A 20211-nucleotide genomic window follows, 5' to 3' on the forward strand; every position below is an offset into this window, starting at 1 on the left:
CCCCTCGTTCCCGGCCAGAAGGTCTCACAAGAGACCTTCCCGGTACCTGGCCAGGAGATCTCATACACATACACACACACACACACACACACACACACACACACACACACACGATCATTGATCCCGGTCAGCAGATCTCACAAGAGACCATTGATCCCGGTACCTGGCCAGGAGATCTCATTCACACACACACACGACCATTGTTCCCAACTAGGAGATCTCATTCTGACATATGAAAACATTGTTCCCAGTTACACACACACACACCCCTCGTTCCCGGCCAGAAGGTCTCACAAGAAACCTTCCCGGTACCTGGCCAGGAGATCTCATACACACACACACACACACACACACACACACACACAAGATCACTGATCCCGATCAGGAGATCTCACAAGAGACCATTCCGGTACCTGGCCAGGAGATCTCATTCACACACAAGAGGCCATAGTTCCCGGGCAGGAGATCTCATTCACACACAAGAGACCATTATTACCAGCCAGGAGATCTCATTCACACACACACAAACATTCTACCCAGCCAGGAGACCTCATTCCACCACAAGAGACCAGTACCCCCAACCAGCAAAACTCATTCCATAAAAGTGGCTATTTCCTCCATCCAGGGGACCTGAATCAGCCCCTTCAATCCACCATCCCCAGCTAGGAGACATCGTTCGTACACAGGAGATCGCCTTACCAGAGAAGGATACAATAATCACATGTAAGAATTCACTCACTCAAAATGTTTCTTGATTTTCTCAGGTTCAGCGTATTTGGAAACGCCATTGATAAACAGTGTACGTTTAACCTGCAAACAAAACCAAAATGAAGATAGGTGTATTCGGTGACTGCAGAGTTATTAGTGGGGGCATCTGCTCTCCTTTGTATCACTTGGGTATATTATATCTAGAGTAAATGAGCTTGAGTTTGTAACCAGTACACAGTGAGAGAACCTGCTGAGACAGATAAATCAAAGCCTGGTGTCTAGACCTTGCCTGCATCAGGTTTAAAAGAAGAAACCAAGAATTAACGAGAACAAACAATGAGTGATCATGTTGTTGTCTCCATATATCAGGAATGGTCCTTACAAGTTAAGTGGAAGCAGTTCTAATGGTATAGTCTGGACTTCTACGCAGAGTTACAATGTACAAACTACAGAGTACTTGCTCTCTCCTTGACCAAGAGGCCATATAGTAGCTTAATATCTTGCCCGACTGCATGCTAACGACTAGACACCCACAACCCTACACATACAATCCCTGCAGACAATGGAGAGCTGGGAAAAGAACAGAAGCAGAAGAGGACCTCAACATGCATGTGGTACCAAGTGGTGGATCCATTGAAGGACCGCTGGGCAGAGGAGGAAACCACCACTGTGTATGTGTATAATGCATGAGGTTCGACATTACCAGGTCATCCTCCTTGTAGCGCATCTTGGACGTGTGTCGCCTCATACTGTAAACTGTGAGCAACAGGTACAGAAAAGCGAAGGTGGTGTGTAGCCAAAGCAGGTTATTTCTGAGAGAAGAGAGACAAAGTGTCACAGACACACAGATAAATACACAGCGACAGACAGACACAGAGATACACAAGTACTAGCAATAGCATGGAGAGCTGCAATACTATAAGAACTCACGACTCTCACCTGGAGTCCAAGTTTGCAATAGTTGTCCTTCCAAAGCTGTACGCATTGTTCTCTGTCACAGGGAAGAAAATCACATGTCACCAGTAACCCTAACAGGTCACCCTCAGAAAGTACAGAGAGTGGAGTCACTGGAGAGACTATGGGGTTTGTCCTCAGGGAGGACTGACAGAGAGAGGGGTCATGGGAGAGACTATGGGGTGTGTCCTCAGAGAGGACTGAGAGAGAGGGGTCATGGGAGAGACTATGGGGTGTGTCCTCAGAGAGGACTGAGAGAGAGGGGTCATGGGAGAGACTATGGGGTTTGTCCTCAGAGAGGACTGAGAGAGAGGGGTCATGGGAGAGACTATGGGGTTTGTCCTCAGAGAGGACTGAGAGAGAGGGGTCATGGGAGAGACTATGGGGTGTGTCCTCAGAGAGGACTGAGAGAGAGGGGTCATGGGAGAGACTATGGGGTGTGTCCTCAGAGAGGACAGAGAGTGGAGTCATCGGAGAGACTATGGAGTCTATACTTGGACGGAGAAACTGCATCTTCCATGGAGCTGGTGCAAGTTTTGATGGTGCAAACAACTGAATTAAGCAGTATTCCTACATCTGTAGGTGTATTAGCATAAAGATGCAGACGCTACTGTGGTAAAAGATTCATCCACGTTACAGGACAGTCTGTGAGTTCCCCATCATCCACACCCTCAGTGTTACAGGACAGTCTGTGTGTCCCCATCACCTGCACCCTCAGTGTTACAGGACAGTGTGTGTTCCCCATCACCTGCACCCTCAGTGTTACAGGACAGTCTGTGTGTTCCCCATCACCCACACCCTCAGTGTTACAGGACAGTCTGTGTGTCCCCATCACCTGCACCCTCAGTGTTACAGGACAGTCTGTGTTCCCCATCACCTGCACCCTCAGTGTTACAGGACAGTCTGTGTGTTCCCTATCACCCACACCCTCAGTGTTACAGGACAGTCTGTGTGTCCCCATCACCTGCACCCTCAGTGTTACAGGACAGTGTGTGTTCCCCATCACCTGCACCCTCAGTGTTACAGGACAGTGTGTGTTCCCCATCACCTGCACCCTCAGTGTTACAGGACAGTCTGTGTGTTCCCCATCACCCACACCCTCAGTGTTACAGGACAGTCTGTGTGTCCCCATCACCTGCACCCTCAGTGTTACAGGACAGTCTGTGTTCCCCATCACCTGCACCCTCAGTGTTACAGGACAGTCTGTGTGTTCCCTATCACCCACACCCTCAGTGTTACAGGACAGTCTGTGTGTCCCCATCACCTGCACCCTCAGTGTTACAGGACAGTGTGTGTTCCCCATCACCTGCACCCTCAGTGTTACAGGACAGTCTGTGTGTTCCCTATCACCCACACCCTCAGTGTTACAGGACAGTCTGTGTGTTCCCCATCACCCACACCCTCAGTGTTACAGGAGAGTCTGTGTGTTCCCCATCACCTGCACCCTCAGTGTTACAGGAGAGTCTGTGTGTTCCCCATCACCCACACCCTCAACATTACAGGAGAGTCTGTGTGTTCCCTATCACCCACAGTGTTACAGGAGAGTGTGTGTTCCCCATCACCTGCACCCTCAGTGTTACAGGAGAGTCTGTGTGTTCCCTATCACCCACACCCTCAGTGTTACAGGAGAGTCTGTGTGTTCCCCATCACCCGCACCCTCAACATTACAGAAGAGTCTGTGTGTTCCCTATCACCCACAGTGTTACAGGAGATTCTGTGTGTTCCCCATCACCTGCACCCTCAGTGTTACAGGAGAGTCTGTGTGTTCCCTATCACCCACACCCTCAGTGTTACAGGAGAGTCTGTGTGTTCCCCATCACCCGCACCCTCAACATTAGAGGAGAGTCTGTGTTCCCTATCACCCACAGTGTTACAGGAGAGTGTGTGTTCCCCATCACCTGCACCCTCAGTGTTACAGGAGAGTCTGTGTGTTCCCCATCACCCGCACCCTCAACATTACAGGAGAGTCTGTGTGTTCCCTATCACCCACAGTGTTACAGGAGAGTCTGTGTGTTCCCCATCACCTGCACCCTCAGTGTTACAGGAGAGTCTGTGTGTTCCCCATCACCCGCACCCTCAACATTACAGGAGAGTCTGTGTGTTCCCTATCACCCACAGTGTTACAGGAGAGTCTGTGTGTTCCCCATCACCTGCACCCTCAGTGTTACAGGAGAGTCTGTGTGTTCCCCATCACCCGCACCCTCAGTGTTACAGGAGAGTCTGTGTGTTCCCTATCACCCACACCCTCAGTGTTACAGGAGAGTCTGTGTGTTCCCCATCACCCGCACCCTCAACATTAGAGGAGAGTCTGTGTTCCCTATCACCCACAGTGTTACAGGAGAGTGTGTGTTCCCCATCACCTGCACCCTCAGTGTTACAGGAGAGTCTGTGTGTTCCCCATCACCCGCACCCTCAGTGTTACAGGAGAGTCTGTGTGTTCCCCATCACCCGCACCCTCAGTGTTACAGGAGAGTCTGTGTGTTCTTTATCACCCACACCCTCAACATTAGAGGAGAGTCTGTGTGTTCCCTATCACCCACAGTGTTACAGGAGAGTCTGTGTGTTCCCCATCACCTGCACCCTCAGTGTTACAGGAGAGTCTGTGTGTTCCCTATCACCCACACCCTCAGTGTTACAGGAGAGTCTGTGTGTTCCCCATCACCCGCACCCTCAACATTACAGGAGAGTCTGTGTGTTCCCTATCACCCACAGTGTTACAGGAGAGTCTGTGTGTTCCCCATCACCTGCACCCTCAGTGTTACAGGAGAGTCTGTGTGTTCCCCATCACCCGCACCCTCAGTGTTACAGGAGAGTCTGTGTGTTCCCTATCACCCACACCCTCAGTGTTACAGGAGAGTCTGTGTGTTCCCCATCACCCGCACCCTCAACATTACAGGAGAGTCTGTGTGTTCCCTATCACCCACAGTGTTACAGGAGATTCTGTGTGTTCCCCATCACCTGCACCCTCAGTGTTACAGGAGAGTCTGTGTGTTCCCTATCACCCACACCCTCAGTGTTACAGGAGAGTCTGTGTGTTCCCCATCACCCGCACCCTCAACATTACAGGAGAGTCTGTGTGTTCCCTATCACCCACAGTGTTACAGGAGAGTCTGTGTGTTCCCCATCACCTGCACCCTCAGTGTTACAGGAGAGTCTGTGTGTTCCCCATCACCTGCACCCTCAGTGTTACAGGAGAGTCTGTGTGTTCCCCATCACCCGCACCCTCAGTGTTACAGGAGAGTCTGTGTGTTCCCCATCACTTGCACCCTCAGCATTGCAGGGTATTCTTTGTGTGGTTCTGCCCCAGACAGAGGCGTTAGCACAGGGATGGAGAACCTTCGGCCCTCCAGCTGTTGTTGAACTACACATCATAGCATGCCCTGCAACAGTTTTGGCTAAATAGCAAAACTGTAGCAAGGCATGCTGGTAGGTGTAGTTCAACAACAGCTGGAGGGCTGAATGTTCCCCATCCCTGCGTTAGCGGGTATTATATGTTGGCAGCTGTATAGGTTCTCTACTTGTGCAGTGATAATGTGACGCACTCACCAAGCAGGTCTCCCGAGAAGTTGACGGGAAGCACAATGCCGACAGATAAAACACCCACTACCACGAGCAGGCCTATGATGTGGCGCTGGAAGGACAGGTAATGTACCGCGTCTGCGCCACATTTCTCCCGGATCTCGTCGTCTCTGGGTGGGGAAAAAACAGCCACAATTTGCTAAACAAAAGCTTTATCCAACACCAAAAATATCTCAGGAGGGTTTTACCTAATGGCCTATAGACACTCTTAGAAAAACAGAATAACTGTAAATAGGCCCATGGAATGCTACAAGCTGGCAGATCGTACACTGAGGACGCACAGAACCGCCAGGATCAGCCAAACTGTTCTATATTCAGCACATTTATAACAAGGGTTATGCATTTACAAAAGGATCATATGGAACATTTTTCCCCTGTTGTAAGAGGTGCCTCAGTGGTGTATTATGTAGATGGATTTATGTGTTCCAGGATTACAAGATACAGAACTCACTTGATCCTGAAGATTGCAGTCAGCCACGAGCAGAACCCCTGCGGAGGATTAGAGAATATTACCAAACGTCTCTACTGTAACAGCCAGTCTTCTCTATCTGAATGCTTACACAGCACTCAGGCAATCGCTCTCTACAGTGTGGGCATATTAATTGGGACAAAGCTTGTTTGTTTTTTTTTTGTTGTGTAGCATTTTTCTTAAAAAAACAAATAAAAAAAAAGGTAATACATAGAATGATATACTTATCCATGTGACACTTGACTGTAATCACGTGTCACTGAAACATGTTATTTTTAGGTATCCTACAATGTTCTTCGCGCTCCAACAACTTCAAGGAGCAAAGTATTGGTGGAAAATAGGAATTTCCTCTATATACTGTAACTGGAATAACACCGCACGTTACAATATCGCTGTATTTTTCTGAATTCATCCCTCCTAGGAGAATGCGGCTTCCAGGCCCTGTAGAGGTGATGTTTTATTGTCTGTGGAAGATGTCCCATTCATAGGATGTTCAGCTTGGCCTTGGCCAAACAAATGTAGAATATAACTCACTTCCAAACAACACTGGTTCATTTGTATTTTTTGAGCCAATTGCAAAGGCGGTTTTTCCACTTTAGTGGCAGGGAGCCGCTTTCAGGTCAGTCATCTTTCAGTTCTTCCCACATCCAGTCTGAGCTGCACCGCTGAAGAATTAGGCAGTAACCACCAGCTGATAAGGGTCTTTAGGCCCGATTCCGAGCGGATGGAGTACGGGTCCTTGCTGCGCCTTTGGTAGCTATGGATCTGAGAATTTATGCGAATGCCTCAGGAGGAGTCTTCTGTAAAAGGTCCCCCCCCCCCCCTTGCCAGCACCTCCGATCCGCTGCCTGCGTTCATAGACGAATCAGATCAACATTACGCCGACCATTGGACTTCAGAGCAACCCTAAGGTTACTCAGATGTCCACCAGAAGTAACTTGCTGAGGGCCAGTGAATCTATGCCCGAGAATGCAGTCATTGGCTGCGACACACAACACGAAGCCACTCCCCGTCTCCGCCCCCATACTCCTGCAGCCTGTCGCTAACTAGACACCGCCTCCAGAATCGCATCACATGTACGCTGCAGCGCCAGCATTTTTGTATTTAGATAAATGATGGGATATTTAGGTTAGTGTTAAATCCCTTCCTCTGGATCCAGTTAAGGTCACTGGAACAACTGGGATGTAGACAGCGGTGTGTAGGAAACGGGCACTTTTAAAACTACCTCCAACAACTTAAGGTGTCAAACACGGAAAACTGTTTTATCTATTCATGAGTGGGTATCCGGTCACATGGTTCATAGTTACCATGTCGAAAGTCATACTGTCGACAACAACGTTGACATGCCTAAACGTGTCAATGGGCACCATGAATGTTAAATTAAATATTGACACTCAGAATGCAGATGGTCCGGGTTAGGCAATGGGGGGGTTTAGGGATTAGGATTTGGGATAAATGGAGAATACTAGACGGAACACCAATCCACCTCTGCCGGATATTCCTCACATCACTGCCAGGACCTGTAAGATGACGCTGGAGACGCAGTTATCTTCCGGGTCACACGGCGACATGCTGCATGTCGACACTTCAACCATGATGACATACTCCCATATTAATGATGATCTAATGCATGCCTATACGACAACTGCCGATCCAACCTACCAGACCCCACTTGTGAATCCACACCATCTCGAGTGACTCTCGCACTATTCCACATGTCCTGAAAAACACCACAACACACAAACGCATTCTTTGTCCCAATTAATTTGCATGCCACTGTGTTATATCCTACTCTAGATGGAAAAGGGCGCCCAGTCTGTGACAGGTGCAGCATAATACTACACACAGAAGACTATACCTATAAAACAACACTGTAAAATCTACTACTCACATTATCTCTTTGCTCAAAGTCCACTGAGCTGGAGACGGAGGTCAGACGCTCGTAGCGGTCATGGCTATCTGAATGCAGCGCCGACGCCACACTAAATTGGGAGAGAGGGGAAGAAATTACCAAAAGATAAACACACCCCTATACGGGAGGTAAGTAACCGGCTGGAGAGGGTTAATCACTGAGAGGATTGCAGAAGTTAGATATTTAGTTAGGAAGGAGCACCCGTCCCTTTACAAAAGAGAAACGCACCAGCCCGTACAGAATACGCCCATACAGACTGGCAGGAGGCAGCAGGTAGAATCAGCCATGGTGTCCTCTGGTTAATCATACACCTCAAAGCGTACAGCGCCCGTTACCCAGAGACCCAACGGGACAGGTGCTGAGAGACAGGACCAGCATGCAGACAGCGGTTAGAGAGGACTGATCACCACCCATGGAGATTGCACTGTTATTAGAGAAGTTGAGAGATAGGGGGATGAGACACAGAACATACTATTCATGCTCCTCCCGGAACGATGGCCGACGTCGCTGCCTGTATTCAGGGACACAAAACACTGATTATACAGACCAGTCACTGACGGCGAGGACTGGGTACATCTAACGCACAAGGACACCGCTGTGAGTCTCTGTGAGCAGCAGTGGGATGGTGCTGGGGGCTCTAACCTCAGATTATAACGTGTATGGATAGAAGTCATTAAGTTCAGGGAACCTCATTTATCTGCATCCTGGTATGTACTGAAATGAGGAACACAGCTCATTGGTGCTGAATATAGTACTATTCATAGGTAGTCATAATAATAAAATTATATATATGTGTATATATTTATATATATATATATATATAGCGCCTTGATGAAGTCCAGACACTGTTGGATGAAACGCGTTGGGCCTGTTTCCCGATATCTCCTTTCATGGACAGATAAGCCTTTTATGTTTTTAATCTTTTACGTGCGTTTCTCAGCCATTGTATGTCAGTCAGTGTGTTATTAAACCTTTGTGTTTCTACATTTTCTATCATTGACGCTGTTTATGTTAATGGAAACAGCTTGTTCCTTAAGAAGCCTGGCATGTATGTGCTTCGAACACCACACAGTGTTTGCAACTGGCACACACTATGTTGCTTTTTTTCTCTCTCTCTATATACATAGATAATATATCTATCTATCTCTATATATATATATCTCTCTATCTATATATATATCTATATCTATATATATCTATATATATCTATATATATCTATATATATCTATATATATCTATATATATCTATATATATCTATATATATCTATATATATCTATATATATCTATATATATCTATATATATCTATATATATATATATATATATATATATATATATATATATATATATATATATATATATATATATATATATATATATATATAATAAGAATTTACTCACCGGTAATTCTATTTCTCGTAGTCCGTAGTGGATGCTGGGAACTCTGTAAGGACCATGGGGAATAGACGGGCTCCGCAGGAGACTGGGCACTCTAAAAGAAAGATTAGGTACTATCTGGTGTGCACTGGCTCCTCACTCTATGCCCCTCCTTCAGACCTCAGTTAAGGAAACTGTGCCCGGAAGAGCTGACACAACAAGGAAAGGATTTGGAATCCAGGGTAGGGCTCATACCAGCCACACCAATCACACCGTACAACTTGTGATAACCATACCCAGTTAACAGTATGAACAACAACTGAGCCTCAGTAACAGATGGCTCATAACAGTAACCCTTTAGTTAAGCAATAACTATATACATGTATTGCAGAGAGTCCGCACTTGGGACGGGCGCCCAGCATCCACTACGGACTACGAGAAATAGAATTACCGGTGAGTAAATTCTTATTTTCTCTGACGTACTAGTGGATGCTGGGAACTCCGTAAGGACCATGGGGATTATACCAAAGCTCCCAAGCGGGCGGGAGAGTGCGGATGGCTCTGCAGCACCGAATGAGCAAAGGCCAGGTCCTCCTCAGCCAGGGTATCAAACTTGTAGAACTTAGCAAACTTTTTTGACCCCGACCAAGTAGCAGCTCGGCAAAGCTGCAAAGCCGAGACCCCTCGGGCAGCCGCCCAAGAAGAGCCCACCTTCCTTGTGGAATGGGCTTTCACCATTTTGGATGCGGCAATCCAGCCGCAGAGTGCCCCAGCTGAATCGTGCTTTAGATCCAGCGAACAATAGTCTGCTTCGAAGCAGGAGCGCCAACCTTGTTGGCTGCATACAGAATAAACAGCGAGTCAGACTTTCTGACTCCCGCCTTTCTGGAAACATAAATTTTCAAAGCCCGGACTACGTCCAGCAACTTGGAATCCTCCAAGTCCCTAGTAGCCGCAGGCACCACAATAGGCTGGTTCAAATGAAACGATGATACCACCCTAGGAAGAAATTGGGGACGAGTCCTCAATTCTGCCCTGTCCATATGGAAGATCAGATAAGGGTTTTTACATGACAAAACCACCAATACTGACACACGCCTAGCCGAAGCTAAGGCCAATAGCATGACCACTATCCACGTGAGATATTTTAGCTCCATGGTCTTAAGTGGCTCAAACCAGTGGGATTTCAGGAAATCCAACACAACGTTAAGATCCCAAGGTGCCACCGGTGGCACAAAAAGGAGGCTGAATATGCAGCACCCCCGGAACAACGTCTGAACTTCAGGCAGTGAAGCCAGTTCATTTTTAGAGAAAATGTATAGGGCCGAAATCTTGACCTTTATGGATCCTAATTTTAGGCCCACAGTCACTCCTGACTGTAGGAAGTGCAGGAATCGACCCCGCTGGAATTCCTCTGTAGGGCCTTCCCGGCCTCACACCAAGCAACCTATTTTCGTCATATACAGTGAAAAAGTCTTGCTGTCACGTCTTTCCTAGCCTTTATCAGCGTAGGAATAACTGCATCCGGAATGCCCTTTTCCGCTAGGATCCGGCGTTCAACCGCCATGCCGTCAAATGCAGCCGCGGTAAATTTTGGAACAGACAGGGCCCCTGTTGCATCATGTCCTGTGTGAGAGGCAGAAGCCCTGAGTCCTCTGAGAGCATTTCCTGCAGCTCCGGGTACCGAGTCCTTCTTGGCCAATTCGGAGCAAAGAATATTGTTTTCACTCCTCCTTTTATTACAATTCTCAGCCCTTGGGTATGAGAGGAAGAGGAGGGAATACAGAGACCGACTGGAACACCCACGGTGTTACTAGTGCGACCACAGCTATCACCTGAGGGTCCCTTGACCCGGCGTAAAACCTTTTTTAGCTTTTTATTGGAGGTGGGACGCCATCTAGTCCACCTTAGGCAGTTCCCATCAATTTGCAAACTGCGTGAAGACTTCCTGATGAAGACCCACTTTCCCGGGTGGAGGTCGTGCCTGCTGAGGAAGTCTGCTTCCCAGATGTCCACTCCCGGAACGAACACTGCTGACAGTGCGCTTACTTGATTCTCCGCCCAGCGAAGAATTCTGGTGGCTTCTACCCTTGCCACCCTGCTCCTTGTGCCGCCTTGGCGGTTTACATGAACCCCTGCGGTCTGACTGGATCAGAACCGGTTGGTCGCGAAGCAGGATCTCCGCTTGACTTAGGGCATTGTATATGGCCCTTAGTACCAGGATATTGATGTGAAGGCAAGTCAGTTGACTTGACCACAGATCTTGGAAATTTCTTCCCTGTGTAACTGCCCCCCACCCTCGGAGGCTTGCATCCGTGGTCACCAGGATCCAGTCCTGAATGCCGAATCTGCGGCCCTCGAGAAGGTGAGCACTCTGCAGCCACCACAGGAGAGACACCCTGGCCCTGGGGGATAGGGTGATTAACCGATGCATCTGAAGAGGTGATCCGGACCACTTGTCCAGTAAGTCCCATTGGAAGGTCCTCGCATGGAACCTGCCTAAGGGGATGGCCTCGTATGATGCCACCATCCTTCCCAGGACTCGAGTGCAGTGATGCACTGACACCTGTTTTGGTTTTAATAGATTCCTGACCAGTGTCATGAGCTCCTGAGCTCTCTTTTGGGAGATAACCCTTTTCTGGTCTGTGTCTAGGATCGTGCCTAGGAGAGGCAGATGAGCTGTAGGAACCAACTGCGACTTTGGAATATATAGAATCCAGCCGTGTTGCCGTTACACTTCCAGAGAAAGTGATACGCTGTTCAGCAACTGCTCTCTTGATCTCGCTTTTATGAGGAGATCGTCCAAGTACGTGATAATAGTGACACCTTGCTTCCGCAGGAGCACAATCATATCCGCCATTACCATGGTGAATATACTCGGGGCCGTGGAGAGACCAAACGGCAACATCTGAAATTGGTAATGACAATCCCGTACCGCAATTCTGAGGTACGCCTAATGAGGTGGATAAATGGGGACCTGAAGGTATGCATCCCTTATGTCCCGATTCACAATAAAGTCTCCCCCTTTTTAGGCTTGCACTGACCGCTCTTAGCGATTCCATCTTGAACTTGAACCTTCTCAGGTATATGTTCAGGGATTTTTAATTCAATATGGGTCTGACCGAACAGTCTGGTTTCGGGATTACAACATGGTCTAATAATAACACCCTCTTGTTGAAGGAGGGGACCCTTGACCACCACCTGTTAAAGATACAATTTGTGAATTGCAGATAACACTGGCTCCCTCTCTTGGGGGGGAAGCCCGCAGGGCCGTCGGTGAGGGGGCATCTTCTCACAGGCCAGCTTGTATCCCTGAGACACAATATCTATTGCCCAGGGATCGAACAGGGAGTGAACCCACTTGTGGCTGAACTTACGAAGGCGTGTCCCCACCGGGCCTAGCTCCGCCTGTGGAGCCCCAGCGACATTGGTGGATTTTTGTAGGGACCGGGGAGGACTTCTGTTCCTGGGAACTAGCTGCCCGGCTCTGACAAGAAAGGACGCACCTCAGACTTTCTTGTTTCTTTATACGAAAGGCTGCATTTAATAATGTCGTGCTTTCTTAGGCTGTGCAGGAATATAAGGCAAACTAGCAGAATTACCAGCTATAGCTGTGGAGACCAGGCCCGAGAACCCTTCTCCACACAATCCTCAGCCTTCCATATGCCTCTTAAGTCGGCATCATCTGTCCAATGCATATTCTACAGGACACGTCAAGCAGAGATCGACATAGCTTTGACTCTAGGACCCAGTATACTCATGTCTCTTTGGGCATGCTTTATAACTATATATCTATCACTTAAGACAGCATCTTTAATATATTTATATTGCATACTAGGGTCTCATCTCTGCTGATAAGGTACCTGTCCACGCTGCCACAGCGCTATAAACCCATGCCGACACAATCGCCGGTCTGGGTAGTATACTAGAATGTGCACGCTATCTGCAGGATCCCTGAGAATAGCAAGTGCTACTGTCTGTGCAAACAGGACACCCCAGGGGAAGATTCTCAACATATCCTGGCCCTAGTGGGGAAAGGATACAGCCTGAGAATTCCTTGTGGGAAGCTGCCGTCTCTTGTCTGGAGATTCCCGCTCTTTTTCCTCATGAGAAGAGGGAAATTTACTTCAGCATTCTTCCCCTTAAACATGTGTACTCTCGTGTCAGGGACAGATGAGTCATCAGTGATATGCAAATCATCTATTATTTCAATAATCATATATTGAATACCTTATAGCCATCTTGGCTGTAACTTTGCATATTCGTAGTCGACAGTGGAGTTAAACTCCATGTCGATACCAGTGTTTGTTATTATGGATAGTGAGCATTAAGAGACTCTGAAGGTCTCTGTGACATAGGGACAGACATGGGTAGATTTCCTGTCTGTTCCCTAACCTTTTGTGCAATAAATTCACCTTAGCACTTACACATATCCAAACAGGTGTCAGCGTTGTCGACGGAGACACCCTCTCACACACATATCCGCTCTATCACCTCCTTAGAGGAGCCTTTTACCTCAGACATGTCGACACATGCGTACCGACACACCACACACACAGGGGATGCTCTATTTGAGGACAGTTCCCCCACAAGGCCCTTTGGAGAGACAGAGAGTGAGTATGCCAGCACACACCCCAGCGCTATATAACCCAGGGATTACACTACAACTCAGTGTTTACCCAGTAGCTGCTGTATATACAAATTTTTGCGCCTAAATTTATGTGCCCCCCCCCTCTCTTTTAACCCTTTGTGTACCAGGATACTGCCGGGGAGAGCCTGGGGAGCTTCCTTCCAGCGGAGCTGTGAAGAGAAAATGGCGCTGGTGTGCTGAGGAAGAAGGCCCGGCCCCCTCAGCGGCGGGCTTCTGTCCTGTTTCTGACTAAAAATGGCGGGGGTTTTACACATATACAGTTTTCCAGACTGTATTATGTGTATATATTGCCAAAAGGTATACTTATTGCTGCCCAGGGCGCCCCCCCCCCCAGCGCCCTGCACCCTACAGTGACCGGAGTGTGTGGTGTGCAGTGGGAGCAATGGCGCACAGCTGCAGTGCTGTGCGCTACCTTAATGAAGACCGGAGTCTTCTGCCGCCGATTTTATCTCCTTCTGTCTTCTGGCTCTGCAAGGGGGACGGCGGCGCGGCTGCGGGAACGGACGATCGAGGTCAGGCCCTGTGTTCGAACCCTCTGGAGCTAATGGTGTCCAGTAGCCTAAGAAGCACAAGCTAGCTGCACGCAGGTAGGTTTGCTTCTCTCCCCTCAGTCCCACGTAGCAGTGAGTCTGTTGCCAGCAGATCTCACTGAAAATAAAAAACCTAACAAATACTTTCTTTCTAGCAAGCTCAGGAGAGCCCACTAGGTGCATCCAGCTCTGGCCGGGCACAGATTCTAACTGAGGTCTGGAGGAGGGGCATAGAGGGAGGAGCCAGTGCACACCAGATAGTACCTAATCTTTCTTTTAGAGTGCCCAGTCTCCTGCGGAGCCCGTCTATTCCCCATGGTCCTTACGGAGTTCCCAGCATCCACTAGGAAGTCAGAGAAATATATTTTTATATATATATATATATATATATATATATATATATATATATATATATATATATATATATATATATATATATATATATATATATATATATATATATATATATATTTCTCTAACGTCCTAGTGGATGCTGGGGACTCCGTCAGGACCATGGGGAATAGCGGCTCCGCAGGAGACAGGGCACAAAAAGTAAGCTTTTAGGATCACATGGTGTGTACTGGCTCCTCCCCCTATGACCCTCCTCCAAGCCTCAGTTAGGTTTTTGTGCCCGTCCGAGCAGGGTGCAATCTAGGTGGCTCTCTTAAAGAGTTGCTTAGAAAAAGTTTTTAGGTTCTTTATTTTCAGTGAGTCCTGCTGGCAACAGGCTCACTGCATCGAGGGACTTAGGGGAGAGAAGTGAACTCACCTGCGTGCAGGATGGATTGGCTTCTTAGGCTACTGGACACCATTAGCTCCAGAGGGAGTCGGAACACAGGTCTCTCCCTGGGGTTCGTCCCGGAGCCGCGCCGCCGACCCCCCTTGCAGATGCTGAAGATTGAAGAGGTCCGGAACCAGGCGGCAGAAGACTTTCAGTCTTCATCAGGTAGCGCACAGCACTGCAGCTGTGCGCCATTGTTGTCAGCACACTTCACACAGCGGTCACGGAGGGTGCAGGGCGCGGGGGGGGGGGGGCGCCCTGGGCAGCAATGTATAATACCTGTATGGCGAAAAATACATCACATATAGCCCTTGAGGCTATATGGATGTATTTAACCCCTGCCAGATATCACAAACTCCGGAGAAGAAGCCCGCCGAAAAGGGGGCGGGGCCTATTCTCCTCAGCACACAGCGCCATTTTCCCTCACAGAAATGCTGGTGGGAAGGCTCCCATGCTCTCCCCTGCACTGCACTACAGAAACAGGGTTAAAACAGAGAGGGGGGGCACTGATTTGGCGATATGAATATATATTAAATGCTATAAGGGAGGAACACTTATATAAAGGTTGTCCCTATATAATTATAGCGTTTTGGTGTGTGCTGGCAAACTCTCCCTCTGTCTCCCCAAAGGGCTAGTGGGTCCTGTCCTCTATCAGAGCATTCCCTATGTGTGTGCTGTATGTCGGTACGTGTGTGTCGACATGTATGAGGAAAATGTTGGTGAGGAGGCGGAGCAAATTGCCTGTAATGGTGATGTCACTCTCTAGGGAGTCGACACCGGAATGGATGGCTTATTTATGGAATTACGTGATAATGTCAACACGCTGCAAGCCGGTTGACGACATGAGACGGCCGGCGAACAAATTAGTACCTGTCCAGGCGTCTCAAACACCGTCAGGGGCTGTAAAACGCCCATTTACCTCAGTCGGTCGACACAGACCCAGACACGGACACTGATTTCAGTGTCGACGGTGAAGAAACAAACGTATTTTCCTTTAGGGCCACACGTTAAGGGCAATGAAGGAGGTGTTACATATTTCTGATACTACAAGTACCACAAAAAAGGGTATTATGTGGGATGTGAAAAAACTACCTGTAGTTTTTCCTGAATCAGATAAATTAAATGAAGTGTGTGATGATGCGTGGGTTTCCCCCGATAGAAAATTATTGGCGGTATACCCTTTCCCGCCAGAAGTTAGGGCGCGTTGGGAAACACCCCTTAGGGTGGATAAGGCGCTCACATGCTTATCAGAACAAGTGGCGGTACCATCTACAGATAGGGCCGTACTTAAGGAGCCAGCTGATAGGAGGCTGGAAAATATCCTAAAAAGTATACACACACATGCTGGTGTTATACTGCGACCAGCGATCGCCTCAGCCTGGATGTGCAGAGCTGAGGTGGCTTGGTCGGATTCCCTGACTAAAAATATTGATACCCTTGACAGGGACAGTATTTTATTGACTATAGAGCATTTAAAGGATGCATTTCTATATATGCGAGATGCGCAGAGGGATATTTGCACTCTGGCATCAAGAGTAAATGCGATGTCCATATCTGCAAGAAGATGTTTATGGACACGACAGTGGTCAGGTGATGCAGATTCCAAACGGCACAAAGATGTATTGCCGTATAAAGGGGAGGAGTTATTTGGGGTCGGTCCATGGGACCTGGTGGTCACGGCAACTGCTGGAAAATCCACCGTTTTTTACCCTAAGTCACATCTCTGCAGAAAAAGACACCGTCTTTTCAGCCTCAGTCCTTTCGTCCCTATAAGAGTCATATCCGCCCAGGGATAGAGGAAAGGGAAGAAGACTGCAGCAGGCAGCCCATTCCCAGGAACAGAAGCCCTCCAACGCTTCTACCAAGTTCTCAGCATGACGCTGGGACCGTACAGGACCCCTGGATCCTACAAGTAGTATCCAAGGGGTACAGATTGGAATGTCGAGACGTTTCCCCCTCGCAGGTTCCTGTAGTCTGCTGTACCAATGTCTCCCTCCGACAGGGAGGCAGTATTGAAAACAATTCACAAGCTGTATTCCCAGCAGGTGATAATCAAAGTACCCCTCCTACAACAAGGAAAGGGGTATTATTCCACACTATATGGTGGTACTGAAGCCAGAAGGCTAGGTGAGACCTATTCTAAATCTGAAATATTTGAACACTTACAAAAGTTCAAATCCAGATGGAGTCACTCAGAGCAGTGATAGCGAACCGGGAAGAAGGGGACTATATGGTGTCCCGGGACATCAGGGATGCTTACCTCCATGTCCCAAAAATTTGCCTTTCTCACCGAGGGTACCTCAGGTTCGTGGTACAGAACTGTCACTATCAGTTTCAGACGATGCCGTTGGATTGTCCAAGGCACCCCGGGTCCTTACCAAGGTAATGACCGAAATGAGGATTCGTCTTCAAAGAAAATGGACGACTTCCTGATAAGAACAAGGTCCAGAGAACAGTTGGAGGTCGGAGTAGCACTATCTCAAGTAGTTCTACGACAACACGGGTGGATTCTAAATATTCCAAAACCGCAGTTGTTCCGACGATACGTCTGCTGGTCCTAGGGATGATTCTGGACACAGTCCAGAAAAAGGTGTTTCTCCCAGAGGAGAAAGCCAGGGAGTTATCCGAGCTAATCGGGATCCTCCTAAAACCAGGAAAAGTGTCAGTGCATCATTGCACAAGAGTCCTGGTAAAAATGGTGGCTTATTACGAAGCGATTCCATTCGGCAGATTTCACGCAAGAACTCTTCAGTGGGATCTGCTGGACAAATGGTCCGGATCGCATCTTCAGATGCATCAGCGGATAACCCTATATCCAAGGACAAGGGTGTCTCTCCTGTGGTGATTACAGAGTGCTCATCTTCTAGAGGGCCGCAGATTCGGCATTCAGGATTGGGTGCTGGTGACCACGGAGGCCAGCCTGAGAGGCTGGAGAGCAGTCACACAGGGAAAAAATTTCCAGGGAGTGTGATCAAGTCTGGAGAATTCTCTCCACATAAATATACTGGAGCTAAGAGCAAATTTATAATGCTCTAAACTTAGCAAGACCTCTGCTTCAAGGTCAGCCGGTATTGATCCAGTGGGATAACATCACGGCAGTCGCCCACGTAAACAGAAAGGGCGGCACAAGAAGCAGGAGGGCAGTGGCAAAACTGCAAGGATTTTTCGCTAGGCGGAAAATCATGTGATAGCACTGTCAGCAGTGTTCATTCCGGGAGTGGACGACTGGGAAGCAGACTTCCTCAGCAGGCACGACCTCCACCCGGGAGAGTGGGAACTTCATCGGGAAGTTTTCCGCATGATTGTGAACCGTTGGGAAAGACCAAAGGTGGACATGATGGCATCCCGCCCGAACAAAAAACGGGACAGGTATTGCGCCAGGTCACGAGACCTTCAGGCGATAGCTGTGGATGTCCTGGTAACACCGTGGGTGTAACAGTCGGTGTATGTGTTCCCTCCTCTGCTTCTCATAACCAAGGTATTGAGAATTATAAGACGTAGAGGAGTAAGAACTATACTCGTGGCTCCGGATTGGCCAAGAGGGACTTGGTACCCGGAATTTCAAGAGATGCTCACAGAGGACTAATGGCCTCGGGAGCTAAGAAGGGACTTGCTTCAGCAAGTACCATGTCTGTTCCAAGACTTACCGCGGCTGCGTTTGACGGCATGGCGGTTGAACGCCGGATCCTGAGGGAAAAGGCATTCCGGAAGAGGTCATACCTACCCTGGTCAAAGCCAGGAAGGAGGTGACCGCACAACGTTATCACCACATGTGGTGAAAATATGTTGCGTGGGTGAGGCCAGGAAGGCCCCACGAAGAAATTTCAACTAGGTCGATTTCTGCACTTCCTGCAAACAGGAGTGTCTATGAGCCTCAAATTGGGGTCCATTAAGGTTCAAGTTTCGGCCCTGTAGATTTTCTTCCAGAAAGAATTGGCTTCAGTTCCTGAAGTCCAGACATTTGTCAAGGGAGTATTGCATATACAGCCCCTTTTATGCCTCCAGTGGCACCGTGGGATCTCAACGTAGTGTTGGGATTCCTCAAATCATATTGGTTTGAACCGCTCAAATCTGTGGATTTGAAATATCTCACATGGAAAGTGACCATGCTGTTGGCCCTGGCCTCGGCCAGGCGAGTGTTAGAATTGGCGGCTTTGTCTTACAAAAGCCCATATTTGATTTTCCATTCGGACAGGGCAGAACTGCGGACTCGTCCCCAGTTTCTTCCTAAGGTGGTGTCAGCGTTTCACCTGAAACAACCTATTGTGGTGCCTGCGGCTACTAGGGACTTGGAGGACTCCAAGTTGCTAGACGTTGTCAGGGCCCTGAAAATATATATATATATATATAATTCCAGGACGGCTGGAGTCAGAAAGTCTGACTTGCTGTTTATATTGTATGCACCCAAAAAGCTGGGTGCTCCTGCTTCTAAGCAGACTATTGCTCGTTGGATTTGTAGTACAATTCAGCTTGCACATTCTGTGGCAGGCCTGCCACAGCCAAAATCTGTAAATGCCCATTCCACAAGGAAGGTGGGCTCATCTTGGGCGGCTGCCCGAGGGGTCTCGGCTTTACAACTTTGCCGAGCAGCTACGTGGTCAGGGGGGAACACGTTTGTAAAATTCTACAAATTTGATACCCTGGCTGAGGAGGACCTGGAGTTCTCTCATTCGGTGCTGCAGAGTCATCCGCACTCTCCCGCCCGTTTGGGAGCTTTGGTATAATCCCCATGGTCCTGACGGAGTCCCCAGCATCCACTAGGACGTTAGAGAAAATAAGATTTTACTTACCGATAAATCTATTTCTCATAGTCCGTAGTGGATGCTGGGCGCCCATCCCAAGTGCGGATTGTCTGCATTACTTGTACATAATTATTGTTACAAAAATCGGGTTATTATTGTTGTGGGCCATCTTTTCAGAGGCTCCTTCGTTGTTATCATACTGTTAACTGGGTTCAAATCACAAGTTGTACGGTGTGATTGGTGTGGCTGGTATGAGTCTTACCCGGGATTCAAGATCCTTCCTTATTGTGTACGCTCGTCCGGGCACAGTACCTAACTGAGGCTTGGAGTAGGGTCATAGGGGGAGGAGCCAGTACACACCATGTGATCCTAAAAGCTTACTTTTTGTGCCCTGTCTCCTGCGGAGCCGCTATTCCCCATGGTCCTGACGGAGTCCCCAGCATCCACTACGGACTATGAGAAATAGATTTATCGGTAAGTAAAATCTTATTATAATATATATATAT

The 20211-nt window shown here is 48.3% G+C and overlaps 1 protein-coding gene across 4 annotated transcripts in view; it reads right to left on the bottom strand.

The window, feature by feature from the left end:
- The window catches only part of TMEM63B (transmembrane protein 63B), a 128320-nt gene that overhangs the window by 21600 nt on the left and 86509 nt on the right, over window positions 1-20211 (bottom strand). For 3 of the 4 annotated variants that reach the window (XM_063918827.1, XM_063918828.1, XM_063918826.1), the window contains exons 4-10: window positions 8095-8133; window positions 7602-7692; window positions 5693-5730; window positions 5209-5351; window positions 1648-1699; window positions 1412-1520; window positions 740-810 (exon numbers count right to left, since the gene is read on the bottom strand). In XM_063918827.1, the coding sequence (XP_063774897.1) occupies window positions 740-810; window positions 1412-1520; window positions 1648-1699; window positions 5209-5351; window positions 5693-5730; window positions 7602-7692; window positions 8095-8133 (543 nt within the window). The remainder of the gene's footprint in view (window positions 1-739; window positions 811-1411; window positions 1521-1647; window positions 1700-5208; window positions 5352-5692; window positions 5731-7601; window positions 7693-8094; window positions 8134-20211) is intronic. The other variant, XM_063918829.1, reaches the window with a different exon arrangement.

Source organism: Pseudophryne corroboree, chromosome 4 (genome assembly GCF_028390025.1).
Source record: "Pseudophryne corroboree isolate aPseCor3 chromosome 4, aPseCor3.hap2, whole genome shotgun sequence".
NCBI lineage: Eukaryota > Metazoa > Chordata > Amphibia > Anura > Myobatrachidae > Pseudophryne > Pseudophryne corroboree.